This window comes from Enoplosus armatus, chromosome 3 (genome assembly GCF_043641665.1).
Source record: "Enoplosus armatus isolate fEnoArm2 chromosome 3, fEnoArm2.hap1, whole genome shotgun sequence".
Lineage (NCBI taxonomy): Eukaryota > Metazoa > Chordata > Actinopteri > Centrarchiformes > Enoplosidae > Enoplosus > Enoplosus armatus.
Genome location: NC_092182.1, coordinates 14,063,287 through 14,087,838, shown reverse-complemented (window position 1 = coordinate 14,087,838; position 24,552 = coordinate 14,063,287). Strand labels below are relative to the sequence as shown.

At 40.2% G+C, this 24,552-nt stretch overlaps 3 protein-coding genes across 3 annotated transcripts; 2 read left to right on the top strand and 1 right to left on the bottom strand.

Annotated features, from left to right (window-relative positions):
* Positions 1 to 2,654: 2,654 nt before the first annotated feature.
* On the bottom strand, positions 2,655 to 8,820 carry fbxo42 (F-box protein 42). Its single transcript, XM_070902760.1, has 10 exons — positions 8,720 to 8,820; positions 7,427 to 7,706; positions 7,108 to 7,224; positions 6,565 to 6,699; positions 5,765 to 5,918; positions 5,546 to 5,656; positions 4,933 to 5,029; positions 4,645 to 4,701; positions 4,437 to 4,553; positions 2,655 to 4,344 (listed from the first exon to the last, which is right to left on the bottom strand). The coding sequence occupies exons 2-10, from the start codon at positions 7,698 to 7,700 to the stop codon at positions 3,289 to 3,291; spliced, it is 2,118 nt and encodes a 705-aa protein (XP_070758861.1). The 5' UTR covers positions 7,701 to 7,706; positions 8,720 to 8,820; the 3' UTR covers positions 2,655 to 3,288.
* Positions 8,821 to 11,492: 2,672 nt separating this feature from the next.
* LOC139282740 (SUZ RNA-binding domain-containing-like) lies at positions 11,493 to 16,256 on the top strand. Its single transcript, XM_070902588.1, has 4 exons — positions 11,493 to 11,772; positions 13,144 to 13,193; positions 13,289 to 13,558; positions 13,668 to 16,256. Exons 1-4 carry the CDS (start codon positions 11,722 to 11,724, stop codon positions 13,777 to 13,779), a joined length of 483 nt encoding a protein of 160 aa, XP_070758689.1. The 5' UTR covers positions 11,493 to 11,721; the 3' UTR covers positions 13,780 to 16,256.
* A 746-nt stretch (positions 16,257 to 17,002) lies between these two features.
* Positions 17,003 to 22,552, top strand: necap2 (NECAP endocytosis associated 2). Its single transcript, XM_070902682.1, has 8 exons — positions 17,003 to 17,106; positions 18,271 to 18,371; positions 19,652 to 19,756; positions 20,553 to 20,634; positions 21,031 to 21,139; positions 21,254 to 21,398; positions 21,500 to 21,584; positions 21,742 to 22,552. Exons 1-8 carry the CDS (start codon positions 17,012 to 17,014, stop codon positions 21,785 to 21,787), a joined length of 768 nt encoding a protein of 255 aa, XP_070758783.1. The 5' UTR covers positions 17,003 to 17,011; the 3' UTR covers positions 21,788 to 22,552.
* The last annotated feature ends 2,000 nt before the right edge of the window (positions 22,553 to 24,552 follow it).

Below are 24,552 nucleotides of genomic sequence, written 5' to 3'. Positions count from 1 at the left end.
ATGCAATCAGCTTTTGTGATAACGAATTTAATATCTGTTTCTCCTGTGACACTGCAGGTCAACATGCCCTTTTGGTGTCCTGTAGTGACTTTTGTTAGCTTCCTTGACTGTCAGTCTGTTCACAAGAGGCACCATCTGCAAGATAATTGATTCATGTTGAGTAAACACTTTTTAATTGTGAGGTTAAGGTGTGTCTACAGATGCAAATCAGGACGGGGAGTGCTTGTGAGTCAGGAGAAAGACTTGAGAGAGAAGTCCTGTTGGAATGGAAACATTCAGGTTTTAGCTCCTCATATTTAAAACACCTGTCAGAAAATATTTTCCGCTGTTTAACAATATAAACTTGCAGCATGATGAATTATAAACAACACTTCACCTGCAGACACAGATGGAGGACAGCTTCATTTAACACTAAATCAAACGTTAAAGGCTGCATCTTAAAGAGCAGACAATCACACACACAAGATCACCTGACATGAACAGGTCACACAACACACCAGTCAAATTCATTCAAACCAACATACATTTACACAAACGAGCACAGCACAAGTACCAGAGGCAAACGCACTCAAATAGAAAACTCCTCTCACGGGCCTTCCGAAAAGTTAGAAAAGATCTCTTATATTTGGTCACTTCATTCAAAAAAAAAACTCACAGTGTTTAGTGATCCTGTGCAGCTCCATTCTTCCTCTCTCCCCCATCATTGTAAACATGTGTCCTCAGCACATTCATTGTCAAAGGCTCCTCCCACTGCCTCGGCGTCACAGCCAATACAGCTTCAGTCCTGTCTGCCACATCACCACATCCCGAGTCTGCACCAATCACATGGCTCTGCTCTAAACTGCCCCTGCTCTGATCCTATAGGAGCTCTCTGGGTAAAAGGTTACTGTTGGTCATAGGGGGGGGGGGGTCTGAGGGGAAGGAGAGTGAGACTCTCTTGCTGACGGAGGTAGGTGTAGAAACAAGGTCAATCTGCCAAAGATAGTATGGATAATCTCACAGACAAAACAAACCTGTGCTGTTTTACTTTAGCGCCATATCATTTAATAAAAAAACGTTCTTATAGGTTTAGAGACATTTTGAGCATAAAATAATTTAGTAAAGTGGGAAAAATAATGTGGTAGATCTGTTACAAATTCATAAATGCTCTGAAGCACTTGTTGTGAAATGTGTTGGCTATAAATTACATTAGGAACAAATGATGTTACTTGCAGATGACATGACTCATCCATGAGCCTTTTTCTTTTTGTGCTCTATGCAAAATAGCCACTAGAGGACGCTCTTCTACAACTACGCCAAACTAAAAAAAAAAACATCAGCTCTGTGACTTCCAAAGCCTCTGAATGAATAAATCAATTGCAACAATTGAGAGTGGAAGTTCATTCTTGATATTGGAAACAGCAGCAGACAAAAACAATCTCACCACAAGGTCAATAAGTGGCTCTCCAGGAGCTTTTTTGGGTTTCACATGATCTTCCTCAGCAAATGGAGTGTGACCAGTCGTCATTGAGTTGTAGATGTTCTCATTTCCAGTTTGCTGAGCACTTCTTATGGAAGCAAAGAAAGGCTGTAATAGTTTGAATCTTATTTGAGCACCTAATTGCGAAATGTAATCACTACTGAGTACTTCATTTTAAAATGAACTGAATTTACAGTTTGAATTTTCCAGGTCATTTCAAGTTTTGCTTTTTCAAATTGCGTTTGTTTGTTTTTTTTTTGTTTGTTATCACATATTCAGACAAGAAGATTCAGGTGTTCAGGTGGATCTAAAAATTTACTTCAAGAAATCAAGTTGCTGAAGATGGAGTGGTTAAACTTAGAAAACTTGAACATCCAGGCAACCGGGGATAATGAATTGATCAGACTTCTGCCCTATCAGCTTATGTTCTGTCAGTCACATGATCCAAGAGAGAGTTCAGATGAGCAACTGAAATGTACATCACCTGTGATGGATGTCAAAGACTCCCATTTTAACAACTTCCGAGCGCTCACGTCAGCAAGACATTTGTATGATTAGTTTAATTAGATTACAGTATGATTATAGTTTATCGTGTGAAGATTAAAATACTGTGCACAGACAATTTAACACCATATCCATTAAATTAGGGTTTAATTACAATGAATGACTGATGTGGGCGTCCATATTTGTTTTGTTTTCAGACACTTCTGAATTGTTAAGTGGCAAGTCAGATACATAGAATCTTAAAAATATCTTCCAACTTCGTAATCACAACTACTACGATAACTCAAATATGTCATGAACGAGACAAAAGCCCAGCCATTAGGGTTTGAAATTTTCACCTTTAACTTGGATGTCTGAATTGAACCAACCCAACTTTGAGCAACTTGCCTCAACTTCAATTTTCACATCCAAAAATCAAAGTGAATTAGAACGACTGGTATACAAATTATATACTACTATATATTCAGTAGCATTTAAATATTAACATCAAGTATTGAGTAGTGATTCAATCTCACATTTAGGTTTTCAGTTATTTTTAAATGATGGCCTTTCTTTGCTCCCATACTCATCCGCATATTCTTCGCAAACTCCATCTGATATGATCAAAAGCTCCAGAACAGCTACTAATGGACCCTATTTTCGGTAACCTTTGATAGACAACACACACAGAAGGAATTTTAAGACCGTGACAGAGCAGACATGGAGGCCTTTATTGTTTAACTATGTTTATAGTACAGTGCCACATCTCTCACCCACCATGGCCCCCGACACACATTAGTCAACAACTTTTAACCACCATCGTGCACACATAACACGCACACACACTCACACAGTTTTCAATGTAAACATTGCAGGCTTAAAGAGTGATACAAAAAGCAAAATAGTTGTCAACCGCTTCTGTTAACAGCGTCCGTTCTTCCAGAGTTCCTCTCTTTCAAGAGTTCAGAAGAGGGTGACACGGAAAAACAGAAATGTTATTGTTCGGTTGATCACCGTTTGGGGAACAACAAAAAATGTCCTGTTCTCTCTAATCACTGCAGTCACACGCACACACCCACCCCCACACACACACACACACACACACCCACACCCACACTCAGGATTCTCATTCAAACAAATGTTTTTTATCAAAGTGTAGTTAAAGTGTTTTATTTTGAATGCTTGCAGTAGGCAGAAGGGAGAATAGTGAATTTGAAGTGGAACATCTAACAATGATTATGTTCTTTTCCCATAATCCTCTCTATAGGAAAAAGGCCTTATGTGTCAATTCCCTTGTGTGGTCACAGGGTGGAGCGTCTGTCTTCCCAAACCCGCCTGGAGCCGCATTACCTTTTAGCGCGTACAAAGTACAAGGCGTTGGTTTTAGGGTAGTACTTCACATTCTGTTTTTTGTCCATGAGGCCCCCAAAAATTATGAGCTCTCCCCTGCCCTGTACCACTGTGTGAAGGCTGGTCTCAGGCGGCCCCGTAACCGCAGCGGGAGTACCGTTCCCATAAACTCTCCAGGACACCACCCCAGCAGATTTGGCCCGGGACACATCCAACACGTACATCTGCATGGGCTTGCAGTTAAGAGACTGGTACAGAGGTTTTCCTACGTTCAGGCTCTGAGGTGGGTGATGGCCAAGACGCCGTGCAATAGGTGGGATAGCATGTCCATCAGCTCCAGCAGCCTGTGGAGGGCTGGAGGATGATGACGGAGGGGTTCCAGGAGGACCTGCTCCTCCTCCTCCTCCTCCTCCAGGAGAAGCCCCCTGTGTCTGAAGGGAAGATGATGACGATGAAGACGGTAATGATGAGGAAGATTTGTTTTTCACTGCCTCCAGACCTCGTCGTAAGGCAGCGGGGGACACTGCTCCTGGGGGAGTGTGTGGGGAGACTGCAGGAGGTGTATGCAGGCCATTAGTGCTGGGCACCTCAGGGTGGTGAGCAGCAGAAGGGGGAGACTCCCAGCCATAGTCTGTGGAGGCAGGTGGGTGAGGGCGAGAGGGAGGAGATGCAGCCTGGGCTGGGCTGGTCCGCGGTGAGGGGGAGGATCCATTTAGTAACGGGGGCAATGGAGGAAGAGGAGGGCTGTCTGGGCCTTGTGAAGGAGACGGCTGTTGCGATGACGATGGGCTCCCATCTCTGGCACTTCCTCTCGCTGAAGGCCGAGGTCTCAGCGTGCCCCACCGACCATTTACACAAGGAGCCTCTTCAACAGCTCCCAGGACAACACCGGCGGCACCGCTCCGAACAGGCGACTGAGAGCGCAGGGAAGGCGGTTCGGGGCCCAGAGGGGCAGGTGTGGCACTTATGGGGGAGGGCCGAGAGTTAAGACTTGGGCTGAGCGGCGCGCGGCCAGAAGGAGCCTGTGAGAAAACCACCACACACTGGCCCACCTTCAGGTAAATGGGGGGAAAAAAGACACATTAGTGATCAATCTTACACACAGACATGCAGAAGAGGACTGACTGCTAAGACAGACTCTTACTCTACAAGCTGGGTGACACCACAGCTCTGGGGCCCCGTGGTCCTCGTTTTCCACCTGCAGCTGCTGCCACCTCCATGGTGGTGCATCCATGTGGAGGAGCCAGGCATCTTTAAGGAGCTTTAACATGCAAGACAACAGGATATGTCAAATCTGTAGTCACTAGAAGATATGTGTTGTTCTGATACTAAAATGAAGAAGAAAAACTTACTGCATTAGGGCCACCACAGCCTCCCAAGATGAGTAACGTCTGTTCGTCGATCACAATCTAATAGGAAAACATTTAAAAGGTATAATTTATTTTCACATGAAAAAGTTAAGTGGAGGTTTCTGGCACGTCACCCGGAGAAGGGAATGCTGTCTTTATTCAACACTTCATTTAAATAACAACTTTATTGCCTGACCTATGTAGGACCTTGTGACCTGAGCAATAATACTATCCAAGTTAGAAAGAAGAATGGATTCTTTTGGTCTAGTTTAAATGCTAACGCCTTCTTACTTGTGATTGGCCTCCTCGCGGGTGGGGTGATGGTCCAGATATGGGTGGTTTGGACCAAGACCACTGCTCCAGATCCAGAACCCAGACTTCATTACTCCTGATCAGAACCATCAGAGGGCACGACAACATGGTGAGGTGAGACAGCCAAAGATATCATTCACTAATAAACTCCAATAAACAAAGTTTAAGACTTAAAGCTGAAATGTGTAAGGTTTCACATTGGAATATAATTACATCCATTTCTATGGTGGAGTGTGTAAAACACACACTCTATTACTCGCTTTTGAGAAATGTTGATCTGATTTGTCTACACAGACTGTGACAGCTCCCATATCACTTGTGCTTTACACGTTTTTCTGGTCCATTTTCTTCTGTTTTACGTTTGAAACTATGGTGATTGTTTATTGGTCTGTAGGTGTAACTTCATAAACTCAGTAAATCATATACTCACAATCACCTGACACCTGAGAAGTTACTAACATGTCTACAGAGGTGGAACACCTTTGCCAACATGATACTAGATGCCCCATCATCTTTGCTGTAACCTGTATCTTTAATTTATGCAGCTCAGGTTTGGATAATGAGTAATTAAATACAAGTAATACATTCATACATTTGGCGTGCTCCTAGTGATCCCCCAAACACCACCATGGTGTTTCCAATGACGGAGGAAGAGTGGCCAGCCATAGGTGGAGGTCCATGTGTTGTTACTATACAGTTCCACCTGAGACAACAGAGGAAAAAATCATGATGATGAAAAGTTAAACTGTACCAAGTTTCAACTTGTCACAGCTACATCCTTTAACTCAGAGTACTTAAGTCTCTCTCTCACCAGTTCTTTGAAGGAGAGTAGGTGTGGATTTCATCAAAAAACCTCTCTGGCTGGTGCAGTGGATAAGGGCTAGGTCGAGTCCATCCCCCAAACAGCACTAACAGGTCTTTGTGCATCACTAGAGTTGCTCCAGCTTTAGGAGATGGATAAGAGCCTGTCAAAGAAAAAAGAGCAAAGATATGATTAAAATAAATAATATATTTTTTTAGCTAAATAAGCATGATTTTGTATTTATGTACAATTCATAAATACCCAAAAATATTTCAGTCGAAAAAAAAATGCACTTTTAAACCACTTTACTATGGACTCCTACTGAATGCCTTCAATAAGAATGGCTGAACAGAAATGGAAAGCATAATTCTTTTCCCACCTCACATACAAGAGACAAAAGTGTTTAAAAACACATTAATTTTGTGATGCAGTAGACCAAATCTCTCACGATAAATGCTTTTTACACAGGTGAAAAACAGAGCTCTGTCTCTTAATCCTTAGCATGCAATTTCATAAAAAGGCACAATAAGCTCTAAAGTTTACAGCAATAAAACGTAAGTGCACTAGTAAAATCATTTCACTACAACCTCATTCCATCAGTGCTTTATTGTTTTTTATTACAACCTCCTCAAATACTGCATACTCAGCTGCTGCTGAGCATCTGACTACTATATTCACTAATGTGGTTCGACACAGTTCCCCTTACATAAGCCCCATGCAAAGTTACTTTTTTTACCAGAGCTATACATTGTAAAAGAGCTCTGATTTCTGTTTCCTGTTGGCCTTTACTGCTTGTAACCTACTCGTACCTGAGGCTAAAGGGCGGATCCACTCCTTGCTGTTGAGGTCAAGTCTCCACAGATCATTGAAGGCAGCATTGCAGCTACTCTGAGTGCAACCCCCAAACACATACATGGACTGGTTTGAGTCATAATAACATGCACCTGCAATGCAAAAAGAAGATAAATTAACCAAAACTTCGTAGCAGACTGCAGCAAACAGTGAGCTTTGAGTATATTTTTATTTACTTCTAACTTTTTTGTGCCAAGAACAGTAAAATCAGTACACAGTTTTTCCAATAAAACTGTAAATGGAAGACATTTCCAAATCTAGTTGTTTATAGTGCAGTTGCATTGAGAAACCAGATTTTAACATTTTCAAAATGGCCTTGTTTACTCCATCAGATGGAGCTAAAAACACACTGATATGTCATAACATTTTGATATGTTAGGTGCATAACCTGAAGTTATGTGTTTTTCACTTCTGGGGAAAAAACATGGTTTCATTCAAAACTGTATACATGACATGCAACTAATTTTGACATGAAGTGTTGTAAAGTAGCATATACTGACTGTGAGAGAAACGCTGAGTGATGGGGGTGCCGGGATATGGGTATGTGCGACTTTCCCACTGGATATTTCCCTCTTGGACAGCTCTCAAGAAACCGTGGTAGCACTGATAAGCAACACCTAGTTTGGATAAAATATTAATAAGCAGCAGGAACACAAAGAATGTAATGTAGACAACGATTACTTTTTAAACTTTCCCTCTCAGGTGTTTAAAGGTACGTTTCACTGCTCTGCTCATAGTGTAATGCCCACTCACACCCACTGTAACCAGCCCCCATCTGATTCAGTTTTATATAAGACAATGTAAATATGAGAAGCATACCTTTAATGAGGCGATACCACTGCTTACATACAAGCGCAGCAGTCTTGTGCTCCTGGTAAGGTGAGAGAAAGGACAGAATATATTCGAGAACTTCCTCTGGCAACTCCACCATTGTTCTCCCCCCTCCTTTGACACCGCTGTCCATGTTCCCTTCTTGTCGGCAGGACCCCATCTTTGCTTCTATGTCCTCCGTTATCCCAGCAGGCTCTGCACCATCGTCCTCTGTATCCATGGCAACAAAGCATCCATCCTCATTGTCAGGGGAGCGGGACATTATTGTCTGTTGAGACATGGGGAGACATGCTAGTGATGTATGCACCGATGTTCATGACGTTCAGGAGCATGTTTACCATCAGCTACAATTACCTACACTTAGCTGGAAGTTTTTTCTATTTCTTCTACTCTCATCCATTTCACACCTACCCTACATGTTCCTTATTGAATTTATGCAACTAAAATTTAATCAGGATGAAATCTTAAACAATATTGGAAGAGATTTGGTCTTACCCAAGAAACCCAATGACACTGCAAAGCTGCAACCACCATAAAATGTTTTGGGGCATTTAATTCCCAGTAATCTTAAATGTCACGTCCATTGTCTGAAACGGGTGGTGCCCTTTCTTTAGACTGAGCAGCTGGCCCCTCCACACAGCACGTCTCTCTTATATCGTTAGCTACCTCTTACTAGCTGTCGTTAGCCATCACATAAATGAAATGTAGGATTGCTAATGCTAATTAAATTCCACCTAAAGCTAACGACATAAGAAAATACATGAACCTTGTGATATGTCATACGGCTAAACGAGGAATGGTTTAACCATTTCACTAACTAGCCGGTGTGTAACAGCTGCATGATACTGAATGTAACGTTTGATCCATAGAGAATATATGCTAGCACTGGCTAACGCGAGCTAACTGATTATGAGCATCCACGTTATCGTTAGCAAACATCAATGCATCTTTAGCTAGCGGCATATAGCCATAGATTACGCGTTTTCCTTTAAATACCTCTGCTTGACAAAGTGTGAAAACCCCCCACTTCTTAGTTATCTAAATGACACGACATCCTCTCAGAACAACAGTATCTGCTAACGTTACACCCTACTAGCTAGCATGCTAGCTGACATCTTCAGTCCTGTCTGCTGCTGATAATCTTTGCTAACGTTAGCTTGAGCAGAGGCTGTGAGCAGCTAGCTAACTAGCGTTAGCTCCTCTAATGTCACATACTCTGTCTCAGGGTTTCCCCCTGAAATGTTGTCAATTTAACTCCTTAACTGTTGCTTGTATTAATACCGTTGTTTTAGACGTGGTCTTTTGTGGGCTCTGAGTGTGTATCTTTCCTCTCCTTCCCCCCGGTATCAGCTCCGGAGGTTCCTCTGCAGCCTCCAAACAGTCGCCATCTTCCGCTCTGTGAACAGCGTCCTCCGCAGCACAGCGACGCTCTAGCAGCCGCTGACTGTCTGTGGTACCAGGGTGGGTCCTCTGTACCAAACACTGCGCCCCCAGCCGCTGTGGGCAAATGTGTTGCTCAGGGGAAAGTTGGAATTACCCCATAAAACCACTGTAACCACCAATGTAGCAAATGAACCTAACACTGTAGTATAATCAGTTACATATTATATTATAAATGTGGGCTATTTACCTCATTTTAGTTGTAGTAAATTATGTAGAGACATTGCTGATGACAATGTAAATGTAGGTAAATCAGTAAAGTTTTTTTATAGAGCACAAACTGACCAAAGTGCGATACAGAAGGACAATAAAATACACAAAGAGAAACACACCAACGGCAACAATAAAGTTCTGTACCAAATGACATTAAAATATACACAGAGAGAAACAACAATAAACAACAAGGGCAAGTACAGTTCAATTAAAAGTGTATAGGCCTACAAATAGGTCTTTAGTAGGCTTGTATTAAGATTTCACAACACCTGTGTATCAAAAAAAGGAAGAAAAACAATACTTATTGGAGATTAAGTGATGCCTTCTCCACCTGTTACTTCATCAGATGTTGTCAACTAAATATTTCACCAGTTTTAACAAGTGATCTGTAGCAGGAAGTAGACCTCTCCTACATTTTATTCATGCAAAGTACTAGGATGTTGAAATCAAAAGCTACATATTTGTTACTGATTTCTTTGCTGTTGCATAATGACCAAATACTGCTATTCCCTACATTGATGATGTTGTTATTAATATATAAAGGTGTACAAACACTGTACAAACAATAAAATAATAACATAATAAAATCCATTACAATTAAATATAGTGTCAGAAATCAGGTTTTATTATGTAGGCAAATATTAAAAATATAGGACACATAGGTCATTAATATGAAGCACCCAAAAACAGGCTTAGAGTTTCATCATCAGACCTGCAGTTTCAGTCCAACCTGCACCCCCACAAGAGCAGCAGTTTAGACCTGCCAACACTATCTGTACACAAGGAAATAAAAAAATATTGCTGCAATTTTGATATTTGTGACTCTAGCAGGCAAAGTGTTACATGTGCAGTTATTTGTGGCTACTGTCTGTGTGTGCTTTTAGAAAAGGATTTTTCTTTACAGTAGACATTTTTATTTATAATTGTAGAAAAAGCACAGGTGTTACTAATAACATTAATGATGCCTCTGTTCTCTAAGTGTCTCAGTAAGCCATGACAGTGTGACAGTGAGCCAGCATGAACAATACCAGGACCCTCTAAATGAAACAGCTTAATGTAATTCAGTCATCATTAATGTTATTATTCACACACATGCTTTTCCTACTGCGACACATCAAAATGTTAAAACTTGTTTAAACTTGCAAAATGTATTCTGGCGCTGAATACAGTGAAGAATGTATTCAGCTTTGATTATTATTGTGTGTCCTCTGTCCTCCAGGACTTTCCTCCTGGTTACTTTTGTTATGGAAGGAGGAAAAAGTGTTAATAAAAACTAGGGGGCTGTGATGCAACAGACATTTAGCAATGTAAGGTGACCTGGTCTTTGGTGCTGAATATTTGAATTATAAATGCAGATCTTTTTTAAATCACTGTAATCTGTTGTTTGTTTAAAACAGGTGATGATTTCAGCAGATACTTCAATTATGCTCACTTGTATGATGGTGAAGTGTCTAAACTGAAACTGTTTTAATATTTACAATAAACAAACCACAAACTGAATCAACCACTAACCTTAAACAGGGCAGAAGTCATTTTATCTGCTGTATACTGGACTCCTCATCTGATCCACATAATTAAAATTGCATAAAAACATTGTGAGATTCGGGGTGCATGAGCAATAACTCAAACCCAAACAAAACTAAAACTAAAACAACTTCACATGTAAGAAGATGACTGGCGGTAATGCTGCGTTCATGTCAGTACCGTTCATTTCTACATTCAAAAGCAAGTTAGAATTTCGCTAATCTCTCCAAATAGACAGGTGTCCTTCTTAATAAAATATGATCATAGTCTTCTTACAGCAAATAATTGCCCCTGCCATTATTTCGAAATCATGCTAAATCGGCCTAAAACTGAAGCCCATTTATAACAGTTTTTATTGATTATGACCTTATTGTTTATTTATCTTTCTTTTTATTATATTTCTTAATTTTGAGCCTTTCTGTAATGTAATTTTTGTCCAACGTGTCGTACAAGACTTGAACGCAGCAGTAGCCCTCAACACCATGCAGCCTCATTCACCTCTCAATGCACAAAAAACGACAGTGTGGTGAAGTGAATTTGTCTCTTGGAGGCAAACATAACGCGTTATGCAGTTAAAAGAGCTTTGTCAGATTCCGCATTTCAGTTATTTTATCTTGCTAGCTAGTTGTCTTGGAACTTCGAAGCTAGCAAGTTGACGCTACCTAAGCTAACGTTGAAACAACGTCATTTCCCCTCCGGTTTTAACGGTTAAACTTCAGAGACATTGGGTTTAACCCTAGGTAACATAACTGTCGACAATCAACTACCACTGTGTGCAGTCAGTGTTTTTCCGTCTGGGCGGCGTGTGGACGACACCAGTGGCCGGTTGATTTACTGAGCTGGACGTGACGCCAAATTTAAAGTAGCAGGCAGCCAGGGGGGATTGCCCTCAGTTGAGCATTAAGCTAGCAGGCTAACACGAGGCCAAGGAAAGGTTTGCGAATTTGTTCACTCAGCCTTCATCTGATCACTAAGACTCGTGAGATACAGCTCCCCGCGTGTCTGCGAGAGCGTTGCCCAACGTCCCATGCCCTCTGCGTGGATGGAAAATAGTAACAGTTAGCCAGTGGAGCCGAAGAGGTAACCAGCCAGCAGTCCTGTTAAACATGGAGGATGAAGAGGTTGCAGAGAGCTGGGAAGAGGCAGCGGACAGCGGGGTGAGTAACGCTAACGTTGTACAAATATTGTGCCAAACAAGGTTATAAGCCGATTTCAGTTTGACAGTCAGCCAGTCACATAGCAAGGTTGCGCGATACGCTGATTGTGCCTGGTGCTTGAATACATAAACATGTTTTTTTTTATTTGGGCTTGTTTTCTCATCAAAGCAAGCAGCCTAGCTTTCTGGCTGAATCTTGCAGGCCTCGCTGTCCTATAACGACATGGGACTGAGCTTGGCTTCATGTCATATTATTTACTCAACAAAATGGCTTTATGATGTGTGGAAAACCCATGTAACATCCATAAAGAAAACTTATTTTTTATTAAGTGGACTATATCCTATAATTCCCCCATTGTTTAGACCCGCCCATTGCGGAAATGACAGGCTGCACCGAGTTGAATCATTACAATACCATAATAGTGTAGTATGTTCAGGGTTTATTATAATTCAGTATAATCAAATATATCTACTAGGTTTTTCTAATCTTGATTGAACCAGTTTGATTTGATTGTGGCAAAGTGTGTGAAATTATATGTTAGCAATAGAGACAGTGCGATCATTGTCATCATGTTTTTGTAATCTATACCCTGTAATCACATTTTATATTCTCTACAATTCTCCACTTCATTTTAACTGGCTGCAAAAACATGTCCACTTCACTTCTATGACTGTACATGATATTATTATCATGGGTATTCATGTAATGGTTGAGTTGCTACTTGCTCTTTATCTTCTCATCCTGATTATGAGCAACCTGAAATCCAACAGCTGGAAATGTATTGATATTATCTGATACTCAGATATGTATACAGATGTTATACTTGTATTGGCTTAACACTAAATATGAATTTCAATTTATGACTGAAAATGTATATAACATATATGAGGAATCACATTTTTAAATGCTAAATACTGGACACAGTGTATTATAAAAGCCATAATAATATTTCTCCCTGTACTCCCATGTTTTATTATTTTTTGATTCAGCATTTATTTTTCTTATTTTTATAGAATAAATACCATACTGTAACAAAAATAAACACTTGCTATGAAAAAACAAATTTCTTAACAAATATAATTCTTGATCATGTGGTTTTACAGAGTATAGAGTATCTGCATTGTCAATTGTAGGTCACCTATTAGTGACCAGAGATTAGATACATCCCTTACCATAGAGATGAGAGATTATTGGTTTGTATTGATTAAACTATGTCACTATATCCTTCATAAGCATGTTTTCTTAAATTCCAGCAGCGAGGAAGCTACTTACAAACCCAGATCTCGTGAACATGTTTGCTCTACAGGTCAATGAGACAAATGAACTTGTTGGACTGTAATACAAATGCAGTAATTATGTCTTTCTCCTCAGGAAATTGAGAGAAGGCTTGAGGCTAAACTGAAAATAAATCAGGAGGCAAAGTAAGCAAAGAGAAAATTTACTAAAATGTTCAGTACATGGTCCGTTTTTTTTTTTTCAGTCATTTTATTCCTCTCATATGTTTTTACTGGTACAGGAAATCCATCTTGGGTTCGGGTGGCTCACCTGTTCGAACTGCTATTGTAATCCAGGATGACTCTCTGCCTGCAGCACCCCCACCACAAATTCGAATTTTGAAACGTCCTTCAAATAACGGTACCGGAGGAAACCCTGCATCCTCGGCTCGTCCCTCTCAGCAGATGAAGTCTTTGGCCCAGCGGGAGGCAGAGTATGCAGAAGCCCGGCGAAGGATTTTGGGTAGTGCTTCTTCAGATGATACCCCTCAGGACAATCCATGCCAGGACAGGTAAGACATTACAACAAACAACAAAAGAAGAACAGTAATGAATTTACATAGTAGTTAGTTATGTAATATATTCTCATTTCTCCTTGTTTCTCATTTCTCCCATCCTTAGGCCAGCTCGTATGAGTGCGCAGCAACCATCAGAACCAGTTCGTCCAAACAATCATGTGATCCGCCAGCCCACTGGCCCAGATGGCACCTCAGGCTTCCGACTCTGCAGATAAACAGGAGCAACCTGCTGCAAGGAATCAGCCGTCTCCCTGAGAGGGCATGAAGGGTGGCAGTTAAAGGGGTTGTGTGTGGTATGAAGAGCAGAGTGGTCAGATGACACAAACATTTGACAGACATTAGAATTATGAAGACGTAGCATGGATTGAAATGAACTTCTCCACCCTCTCTCTAATCTGCTTACTGGCATGGTCTTTGCCTTTCACCTTGTCTTTTCCTTCAGTGGAACATTGCAAGGGGCTGGCAGAGATCAGCCTGAGACCCGAAACCCCTTCTGTTCCACACTGTGAACAGGCTCTTGCCTCACATCCCTACACACTGTGATACTTTAATGTACCATGAGGTGCCCTATGATTTTAAGTATGATTGGCCGGCCAAGCGCCAGAGCATCAGGTGTCTGTCTCTTCAGGGAGAATAAGAAGAGCGCGTGAGTCTGGGGGAATTCTCCGGTGACGTGCAAATGACTGAGCTGGCCTTTCCACTGATGGAGCGTGGATCATGGCTGGGTGTCCACCGGGAAGCAGGCCTCAGTTTGTTGGGTTCAGTGGAAATTAAGTGCTTGACAGTGCTGAGAGTTTACTGTGTGTTCAGCAGCTTGACTGCCAGGTGATAGAAAGTCAAACTGGTCCAACCCTTTGAGTAAAAGTGCTCAAAAGTGTGTTTTAATACTGTAGTTGCATAGCAATGGCAGAGGCCCAGACCAGCACTTTCCACAGTCCACAGGCCTCTTTGGCACTGGTGACTGTGAAAGAAATGCCCGGTGGGCACACAGCCTGTGGCCAAAGATGATCGATCAGAAGGACAGAATGTCACAAAATCTAAGCTTATTCAAGCAATAATAATTAATTTACTCCCTGGATTATTTTTTACATATTGCCTAATTACCTGTGCTGTGTTTTGTTTCAAATGATCTTCTGTTTTAAACGGTTTACATTGTTTCTTTGTGTTTTTTTTTTTTTGAGATGTACTATGTTTAGGTCAGGAGATCAGTAGAATGTCAGAGATTAGATGATGTAGCCTGCATAGGAGCTTTATTGGTAGTGTCATTAAATTTCTATCGAAAAACTCAGACCTATTCATGAATTGAAAATCTAAAGATATCGTGCATGAAAGTCCCTGTGTGTGTTGCCTGGCTGTTTCTAATAAGCATAGCTAAGTTGGAACTTTTTTTTACAGCCAACTGTATTGCATCTGTCGAGAAAAGAAGACCTTGATCTGTTTTTGCACCAGTCGCAGTATGTTGACTGATTTGGTTTGCTAATTCTTCAGAAATAGCTATTTGATGCCCAGCAGTGAGGATGATGTAGCCACATCACAACTGCTTTATTTTGGAAACAATTATGTCAGGGAAATTTGTGGTGACAACTACAAACATGATCTAAAAATATTAGAAATATCATCTTTTAATCAGCGTCCTGTAGATTGAAGCCAAATTCCACTGCCTGGTTTTGATGGATGTCTTTCCTGTGGTGTTTTCCACACAAGGATTTTACACCATTGTTTGCCAACCAATTTGAAAATAAAAGTTGGCAAACTATGAAATTAATAATCTTGTCAAATACTGATGAGTTACCAGTACTGACAGGTTCACAGTAAATTAACCTGCAACACTTGTATGCCTTAAATGACAGATGCTTCCTGGTTGCATACGTACACTTTCCAATGGGTAGTGTTTGTTAATCTTGTGCTTTTTTGTGCACTTGTGATAGTACCATCATCTCATTGAATAAATCGTGTTGTCATTGAGGCACAGTTTGTAGCTGCGCTCAGCAAGAGTTTCAGGCAAATACAAAACCACACTCAGTAAGGGTGCAATTATGCTTTTCTTACAGAAGTGTTTCATGACTGCTTTGACCATAATTTGTTCAAATTATTTCCAGTGTCAGTTAAACCATTGATTGGAAATATTCACAAGAAGTGTAATGAATTAAAACGGAACAGTAAATTATACAACTTGCTTTTACAGTAGCTAACTTATCAATATGGCTAAAACTGCTGCATTTGAACCACTTTGTTCAACCTCACTAGCTGCAGAGTGAGAGCGTCGTTCACTAAAATAAATGAGATTACTTTTTGTTGTTGTTTGATGACAGCAATATAAGTTGTCCATTACAGCTCTTAACATCTCCATATATTTGTTTTATGAGAGTATAGTATATAGATAGTACACTGTTCAGAGGAGATGATGTGCAAGGTTGTAAACTGGATTTGGACCTACAACATCAAGAACACAAGCCCATAATATACCGTTCCCAGGGATCAGGTTCAAGTCTTGAAATAAAAGGGGTTTGTAATGATTTTAAATTGATAATTAAAAGCAAATACCCATCGTGTACCTATGTGATCTACCCATGAAGCTTTGTTTCAATCATTCACAGCCACCTGTCCAGCTTTGATGTCAGTGTTATTTTGAAACTTGAAAAACACACGTGACATTTGAATACCCTTTAATAAACACACTTCTAAAAGAGAACTTGGTGTATGTTGGTTTTATATTTCTATGACACTTTGAGCATTATTATTTAATGTGATACAGAAAAGAACGAACTGATTATGGTTAATATAAATGTTTATAAAAGAATCATTGTGTGATAATGTCTTCCAGTCACATTTATCATAAAGGAATATTCTACACTTTAAATGCTTAGATAATGACAAGTTTGGGATTTAGAAATGGGGTCACATGCTACATCAGGTTGAGAAACCTTATTTAAAATCATGAAGACTTTTCAAGCACTTTGCTAACTCTGCAAATTTAAAGTTAGATGCACAGGTGTTACTAATAACATTGACGATGGCTCTGTTTAATGTGTGCCAGATATCCAAGACAGTGTGACAGTGAGCCAGCATGCACAATACCAGGACTGAAACTGAAGCAGCTAAATTGAATCCAGCCATTATTCATTTGATTAATTTAATTAATTACACCTGTGTTTTTCCATGTTAAAAGTACCGAAGATGTAAACCATAGAAATCTCAGTAGGTGAAGAGAATGTGTTATTATCCCCTTCACCCTCACAACAACTGTCACTGTACACGTGGAAGTTTTATATTATCGATCAGCCTGCTTCTGTACCGTTCAGGTGCTCAGACCATCCCGACCAGAGGCGGCGCTGTTTGATTCGAGCACCGCGGTCCATTTGGGATCTCGTCGACTGGTTTTAACTCCAGACAAGGTGCCCATTGAAAGTCGGAAGTTGCTTTTGATAGTTAGTGAAACTTGACAAAATGGCAGAAGACAACAGTTATGAGTCAATGCTCTGTGTAAAACCCGAAGTTCATGTCTACCGGATCCCGCCGCGGGCGTCTAACCGTGGATATCGGTAAGATGACCCAGAGAGACGTGACGTTAGTAGCTAACTGACGAGTCTCACTGACTGCGAGACAAGTGTCGCTCAACAAGCTATTTTAACAGGAATACACCCATTATCGGACAACCAGTTGTTGGGATGGATGTTTGTCACTTTTCTCTATTTCTCCTGCAATATTTAGTGGATAGTTACAACCCACACAGCCAATAACCGCTAAAGATATAGATAACTAGACAGAAGCTTGCTCATACACATGCTAGTGGCTACGTACGCAAACAACGTTAGCGTTATTTCGAAACGCTCTACGTTACGTTATCTGCTCACAGAAATCGGACACCATTATCCCGACTTTGTCAAGAAACATGCCATTATCTGTGACTTAACGCTACACCTGCTGTCATTAAAAAAAAAAGTTAACTTTTGTTGTGAAAGACGTGAGAAATTATGACAATACTGATAAGCCTGGAAAGTTTAAAATGGCAGGGCTCATGTTTGTCCAATAATGGAAGTGTGTGTTAAGAGTTAATGCTAGCGGTTTAAGTATCCATGAAGAGTCAGCAAATTGGAGAATTCAACAGTAAATGCACGGACTACTGTCCAACTGTAGCTAGTTCAGTGCGTTGTGTGCTTGTTTTGAAGACAAAATGATCGGAAGAAATGTATAAAGACATTATCTGACGTTAGCTAGGTTTGACTGCGTAGGGGATACCTTACTATTTAGCATGGGTTTTAACTCTTAAATTAAAATCACTTTTTGTCAGGTGGAGTCGCGTTATAATGTGGAGCTGTGACCCATCATCACCGCACCATAACTATAGTTTATCGCTGCCCATAGGCAGCCTGCTGAAGAAATTCTCTTTCAGTAGTTAACTTAAGGACCACTTTCTAGCTTTTTCTGGAGCTTTCAACTGTATCTCACGGGCCTCCTCAACGGATTAGATCTGCTAAAATGTCATACTGAAATCAGATGACTTTTCTTTCTTCAGCTGCCAGCAGAACAGAAGAAACCACTGTTTACATGAATGTCCCATTTTAGTCTTTAATTTCACTTCCTCTTGCTGTGAAAATCTACAGCTGCCTGTATAAAAACAACAACAGTGCTCAAGTCAGCTGTTTCAAACAGTGAGGATTAGAAAACCAGTTTCATATTCAGATGTGTGTTTCCTGTTTTTCTAGTGCTGCTGACTGGAAGCTGGATGAACCCGCATGGAGTGGTAGGATGAAAATAACTGCTAAAGGCAAGATGGCCTACATTAAGTTAGAGGACAGAAACACAGGTAAACAAAGTGGCATCGGCTTACAACTAAATTTTACGTGTTTTCTTCATGTGTGTGTCACTGTGTACATAATCCACCACATTAATTATTTGTATGTCTCTTAACTAATAGACAGATGTCTTTACAGTTCACTGTTTTATGCAACCTTTTACCTCTGCAAGTAATAGTAATAATAAGTAATAAAAATGCAAAATAACAAGAACTGACCCATTTATTCACTTGATTGAGTCGCTTAACTCGCTAATCACCAGAATGCCTAGTATGAGTAAAGCACTGACTGTTAAAAGTGAGCAATCAGTTCCTTTGAACTTTAGAGCACACTTTATCAATGTAGCCAGAAAGATGGCCAGACCTCCTCGTCAGTTTATCCGTGAAAGTGTGAGACTGCCTCATTGTCCTGTCTGCTCTTTTTACAAGCTTTGAATACAGATCCTCTAGTAGTTAGTTAGCTTTGTTACATGGATCAAATATGTTCACATTTAGGTGGCAGAGGATAGTGGTTCAAAAGAGTTTGTTTGACTTGAAACATATGGTCCACAGCAGAAGGGAACCTGGCTGATGTAGTGTGCACTCTAATGGATTGAAGGGAATCAAAGTTAACCAAAGCAACCCTTTTCAAATATTTGAGTAGAATGACTAATAACACCTTGTATTTTCAAATTCTGATGACAAAGTTGGCAAAAACGGCAACACTCGTTCACAGACATATCGACACTACACCATCACAGCTCATCATTGCACACTGTAGTCTGTTTGTATTTTTCCGTCGCTCAGCGCTACGTCACACATTTTATTTCTCTGATTGATTGTAGGTCTATCCAATTGTGTCCAGAGGCATTTTGGTCTGTACCCGTTGATAACACCAGACTATTGGCATTTGTGAATTGGTCTGGCAATGTCAGGCTACTGTTGAGTAACTCTTCTGGTGAATTAGCATCAGACTAGATGCTGCAAGTGTGTTGCTGCTCTCTCACTTTTGATTGCACACGTTTTCTCCCAAGTGGAGCTCTTAACTCTGTGACTACAGCGACTACTAAGATTGATTTATTCAATATAATCCCTGCAAAGTTTTGCCAATTATACAATTCCAGTCACATTAATCTAGGAGAACCTTCAAGAAAATATGTACAGCATCACATTTTTGTCACAGTGTGATCAAAGCGCCTGACAACAAGCTCGCTATCTTTCTTTGTCTTTTTCAGCCAACCTTTTTTACTTGATTACTTACAACACAGAAACTAACCCTAAGGCTCCGTCTGATATAAATTTGTTCTTTGCAGGAGAGTTGTTTGCCCAAGCTCCAGTGGAACAGTATCCAGGGTGTGTAGTTGAAGCAGTCACAGACTCCAGCAGGTATTTTGTGATCCGGATAGAGGACGGAAATGGTAAGACACTTTCATCAGAGACCCTGTTTTTGCATTTTGGAAGTAAGAAACACTTATAGTAAAAGAAAATAGGCAGATGTACTGTACTAAACACATCTTAAAAATAATGTCACGCTTTTATGTGTAAAAATAATGCATTATGTCAGTAAAAAGAAAATCTATTTACATCTAAATTTAGGGATTTCTTTAAGTTATAGGAAAAGAACATGATGAACTGTAGGCAACTAGTCTTTCTCATTATTGCACATGTTTCTATTTCAAGAGAATCAGCATTCAGATTGAATTGTGGAAGTATAATAGTGCATTAGCCTTTCCCTGAACTATGGAACAATTTTCTTGTTCCATAGTTCATAGTCTTGTGTTTTTAAGTTTTTAAAACTATTTCCTGTATACCTAATGAACCTGCATCATTGAATACCATCTTTAAAGTGACACAACACTTACTTAACTTTGTCGGGTTTTAGCCATTTCACCTCTCACCTATCACACTGCAGTTGTCAAGTGACAGTAGATTAAGATGAATATTTTTATACAAAGGCGTCACCTATTGCTATTTATGTCATTTATCTGGTCTTTAAATGTAACACATCCCCACTTTTGTAAATTCCAGGAAAAGAATCTTCTATTCGGGCTAATATGGTCTAAGATTGATCCATCGCTAAGTCACAGTTGTTATTTAACTTAAACCTATATTGTCCCTTTCTGTATATGTCTTACTGCAGGAATATGTATGTTTTATCATGTGATGCAGAAGGTACTCTAATGTGTTTTTGTCTTAACAATTGCTTTTATAAAGGACGCCATGCTTTTATCGGTCTGGGTTTTGCTGATCGTGGAGACTCATTTGACTTCAACGTAGCTTTACAAGACCATTTTAAGTGAGTTAGCTTCTTTTAGCCTTTTTACTATCTGATCTCTGTTTATATCTCTGTTTATATGACCTGGCACATATTTCTAGACACATCTTTGTACATTTACATACATATATTTAAATGTGGTATTGTGCTTTCACATTTGCTTTGTGGGCAGACAGTGGTGCACATTTGTCCATCATGCATATCATTTATTTGTTTTCATTCTGAATGAGTGTAAAAGAGGTCCACACACAGGAATGAAGCCTTTTTAGCTAATGTTTGTCACAACATTTCCAAAGTAGCAGCATTGTAAAACTGCCGAACCCTTAACATCTGTTAAATTAGATGTTTTCTTATCAGTATCATGCTACTGCAATGACCCAGTTTGACTCTATCCAAACTCAAACTCAATTTCTAAAGGTGGGTGAAGCAAGAGGGTGAGCTCGCCAAACAGGAAGCTTCTGAGAGCGCAGCACCCAAGCTGGACCTCAGTTTCAAAGAGGGGCAGACTATCAAGATCAGCATTGGGGTGAGCATTTAGCCCCAACATTACAGATGTAAAGGAACTATACCTTGAACAATAACAGATTTTATGAAGACACTCAAAGACACTCTGAAACTGTCATGACTCTGTCCATCACAGAACATTAAGAAGAAGGAAGCAGGTGGTGCCAAAGCACGGCCCATGGGTGGGGGTTTACTCCCACCTCCACCAGGTGCAAAGGCTGGAGGTGTCATACCGCCTCCTGGGGGACAGCCGTCAGTCTCAGCTGTGCCGACTAACACTGGTGATCACCGTGCTATTGTATCAAATCACATTTTTAAAAACGTCTTTACATAATGTAAACAGTTTTAATGCTTTCCATAATTGTTTTTCCTCCACGTCCAGCCTCTCTTTTAGACTTCGGTTCCCCCGTCCCTGCAGCCCAACCCAGCTCCGACGTGTGGGGAGATTTCACATCTGCAGGTTCCAAGTAAGTATCTCAAAAAACAAAAAGTCACCTGCATTTTTGTCTGTGTACGAAATCCACCTCGTCTGTCCGTCATATCTGTGTTCCTTCTATATGATTGTTTTTGAATTCAGTCGCACCTCCATCATCGCTCTCGTCTTCCACCCTCTCTCCTCCACAGCTCCAGTAAAGATGCTGTCAAATCAGGATGGGTGCAGTTTAGTTGAGTCGTGAGATAAACGTGCACACACTCAGGTTCCATACATTCCACGGACAGGAACGATTTATGGCAAAAGGAAACTAAAAGAGAGGAACTGTTGGCAAACTTGACTGGCTCATTCACTGCACCTGTTCTGTAAAGAGTCTGTTCACATAAAGTATAGCCCACTGACCAACACGAACAGTAAAATGTACATATTTTTTTACAATCTCAGTCTTTTTTTTTCCCCACAGTTTGCTATGCAGTGGGGCTCTTTTCCCTCTCTTTTCCTTTTCACTGTTAATCTGTCCAGAAATCAGATTTGATTGTGTCCCTCTGTTCCAACATCATGCATATGTTCTCATTACACCAGCACCACTCATCTCATGGTTGTTTTTACCATTTGGGAAAGTTAAATGGTTTACCTATTGAAGTATCCATGGTTTGTTCAGCTGTATACCAGTATGTGTGCGTGTGTTTTTTTTTTTTTTATTTCTGTTTCCTAGTTTTTGTTTTAAGAGATCTTGCAAAGCTATATTGATATTTGATGATTTGTTTTACATTAAACCTCTTAAGCCTTCATCAAAAAATACCCAGATTTTTTTAATCACAGCGTTAAAAAACAAAAGTCCTGCTTGCCATTTTGTTTTATTTGGTTTGTTCATGCTTGTCTGTGCCCCTCATATGTCTTTGCCTCATGTGTTGTTGCTTTTTAAATGTGCCTTTTACCAAATTGAAATTTCCTTAATGTTTTTGCTAATTTGTATTCAATTAAGTGCCTTTCTGAAGAAGATCTAAAATGTATAAAATGTAAACCTTTGTCTTGTTGTAAATAAACAATATATTTCATTGGTTGATTTGATTTGTGAAAGGTTTCTCCATTTCCCCTCTTCACAGCTGCAGTCTGTTCTCAGACATTAGAGTATTGGACCAATTTAAAGCTTTTGGTATTACAGAAAGTGATAATACTTAATAATACAAGAAGAGCTTTCAGTAAATTACCAGTTACCTCCTCGGCAATGTAATCAGCAACATAATGTAAAGGATTGTTTTCAATATCTTATCACAGCCAGTCGTTCTTTTTCAATTAGGCAAATTGGAGTTCATTTAAGAATTAAGATTTTATTGTTCTGCAGTCGATAATATATCCATGTTCCTACTGTCTGTGGTTTGAAACACCAAAATATTTTTGTTTTTAAATAAGTCCCTTTCAAAGCCATCTAAATGTAGTTAAATTTAGGTGAATGTATTGAACATTATTTCAAATTCTTCAATAGTAAGCCGGCTCAACCTCATATGATTTCTCTGATTCTTCTGATCCCTGTTACCAGACCAGAAAATAAATAAACCACTATTTTTGTCATTGTGTAGAAATGACCAAATCTCAGGTAAATTATTAGGCAAATTGGACCTATAATCTAAGTATTGCTAGCTTCACTGAAAATATTTCTAATTTCCAAAAAAGCTAGTCATAAAGGAATCATTGTTTGATATAATCTGGATTTTGAGTTTATATGTTTTTATTATTTCAGTTTATTTTGGGGATTATTCTCAATCATTTGTATAAAAAATGGATTTGAATGGATTTCCTCCAAAGTGTTTTGACAGAAATGAGATGCGCGTGATCATGCAGCATGGTGACATGTACACAGACCGTGCTGTTTATAGACCGGCTGCTGCTGCTGAGGGTGAACTGGAAGTCCCTCCCCGGAAAAAGCATGGAGAAGATTTCGGAACAAGGCAACGCAGCCTGCAAGCAGCTGGTGATCCATCTATAACGGCTGTGGATGGCTTCTATCTCAGCCTCTATGGTCTTACAGCCCGCTCAGAAGAGGAAGGGACGGCAGGATAACGCTCATGAGACTGATCTCTCGAGGTGAGATTATAAATCAGACGGAAGTGCATGTTAACGTACTCTACAGCGTGGATCTCGCCATATAAAGCGTGTTGTATCCAGACTGTTGTTTCCACAGCAGCGCGTTTGTGTTTGTGGATCTCTGGCTCCGCAGCTGCAAAACAAAGTCTCGATTCATCAGTTTCATTCGCTCGGATGCTGTACAGTTTAATGTACAATCCCGCTCCCTCCTCCTCCTCCTCCTCCTCCTCCTGCCGCCTCCAACTCCTGACAGACTTTTGAAAACTTAGGCGTGTCCTTTAATCATGTAGTCTGGTGTGTTAGGGTAAAGGCGATGTTGGTGATGGTTTAAAAGCACAGTGATCCTTTTATGTGAGGTGTTAAAGTATGGAAGGACAAAAGCTGAAGAGGAAGCAGTTGAAGGTGATTCCTGTCTAGATCATACTGTTTATTCAGCAGTTAATTTATGGCTGCATCACTGGCTGTACACATAAAGGCTGTTAAAATCGAGCTGGAGTGAGAAGTCAGTAGTTTGAGGTGTACTCAGGTGTGGTGTAGTTGTGGAGATGAAAGATCAACAGGTGTGTATTTCATCAGCTATAAAGCTCACATCTCGCACACTGAAATCAGTGCCAGTCATCCACTAACAGGCCAGTTGGAGGCGCTATAGATGTCAAGCAATTGACTGAGTAAATGCGTCTGCCTTAATTTCATGCCAGCAGGTCACATCACATAGACAAATAACACAAAAGTCCAGCAGTTCCTCAGTAATCACCACAAAGCAGTGACTCTTTTGGACTCGAAGGGAAACCCCGACATTGACAGTCTCTCTGTAATTCATTATTATCAATATGGATGTACAGTTATGAGGTCCTAGTTATTATACGAACCTTCTGTGAGTTTCTTTTGTTCTTGACACGGTCAATTTTCTTTAAACC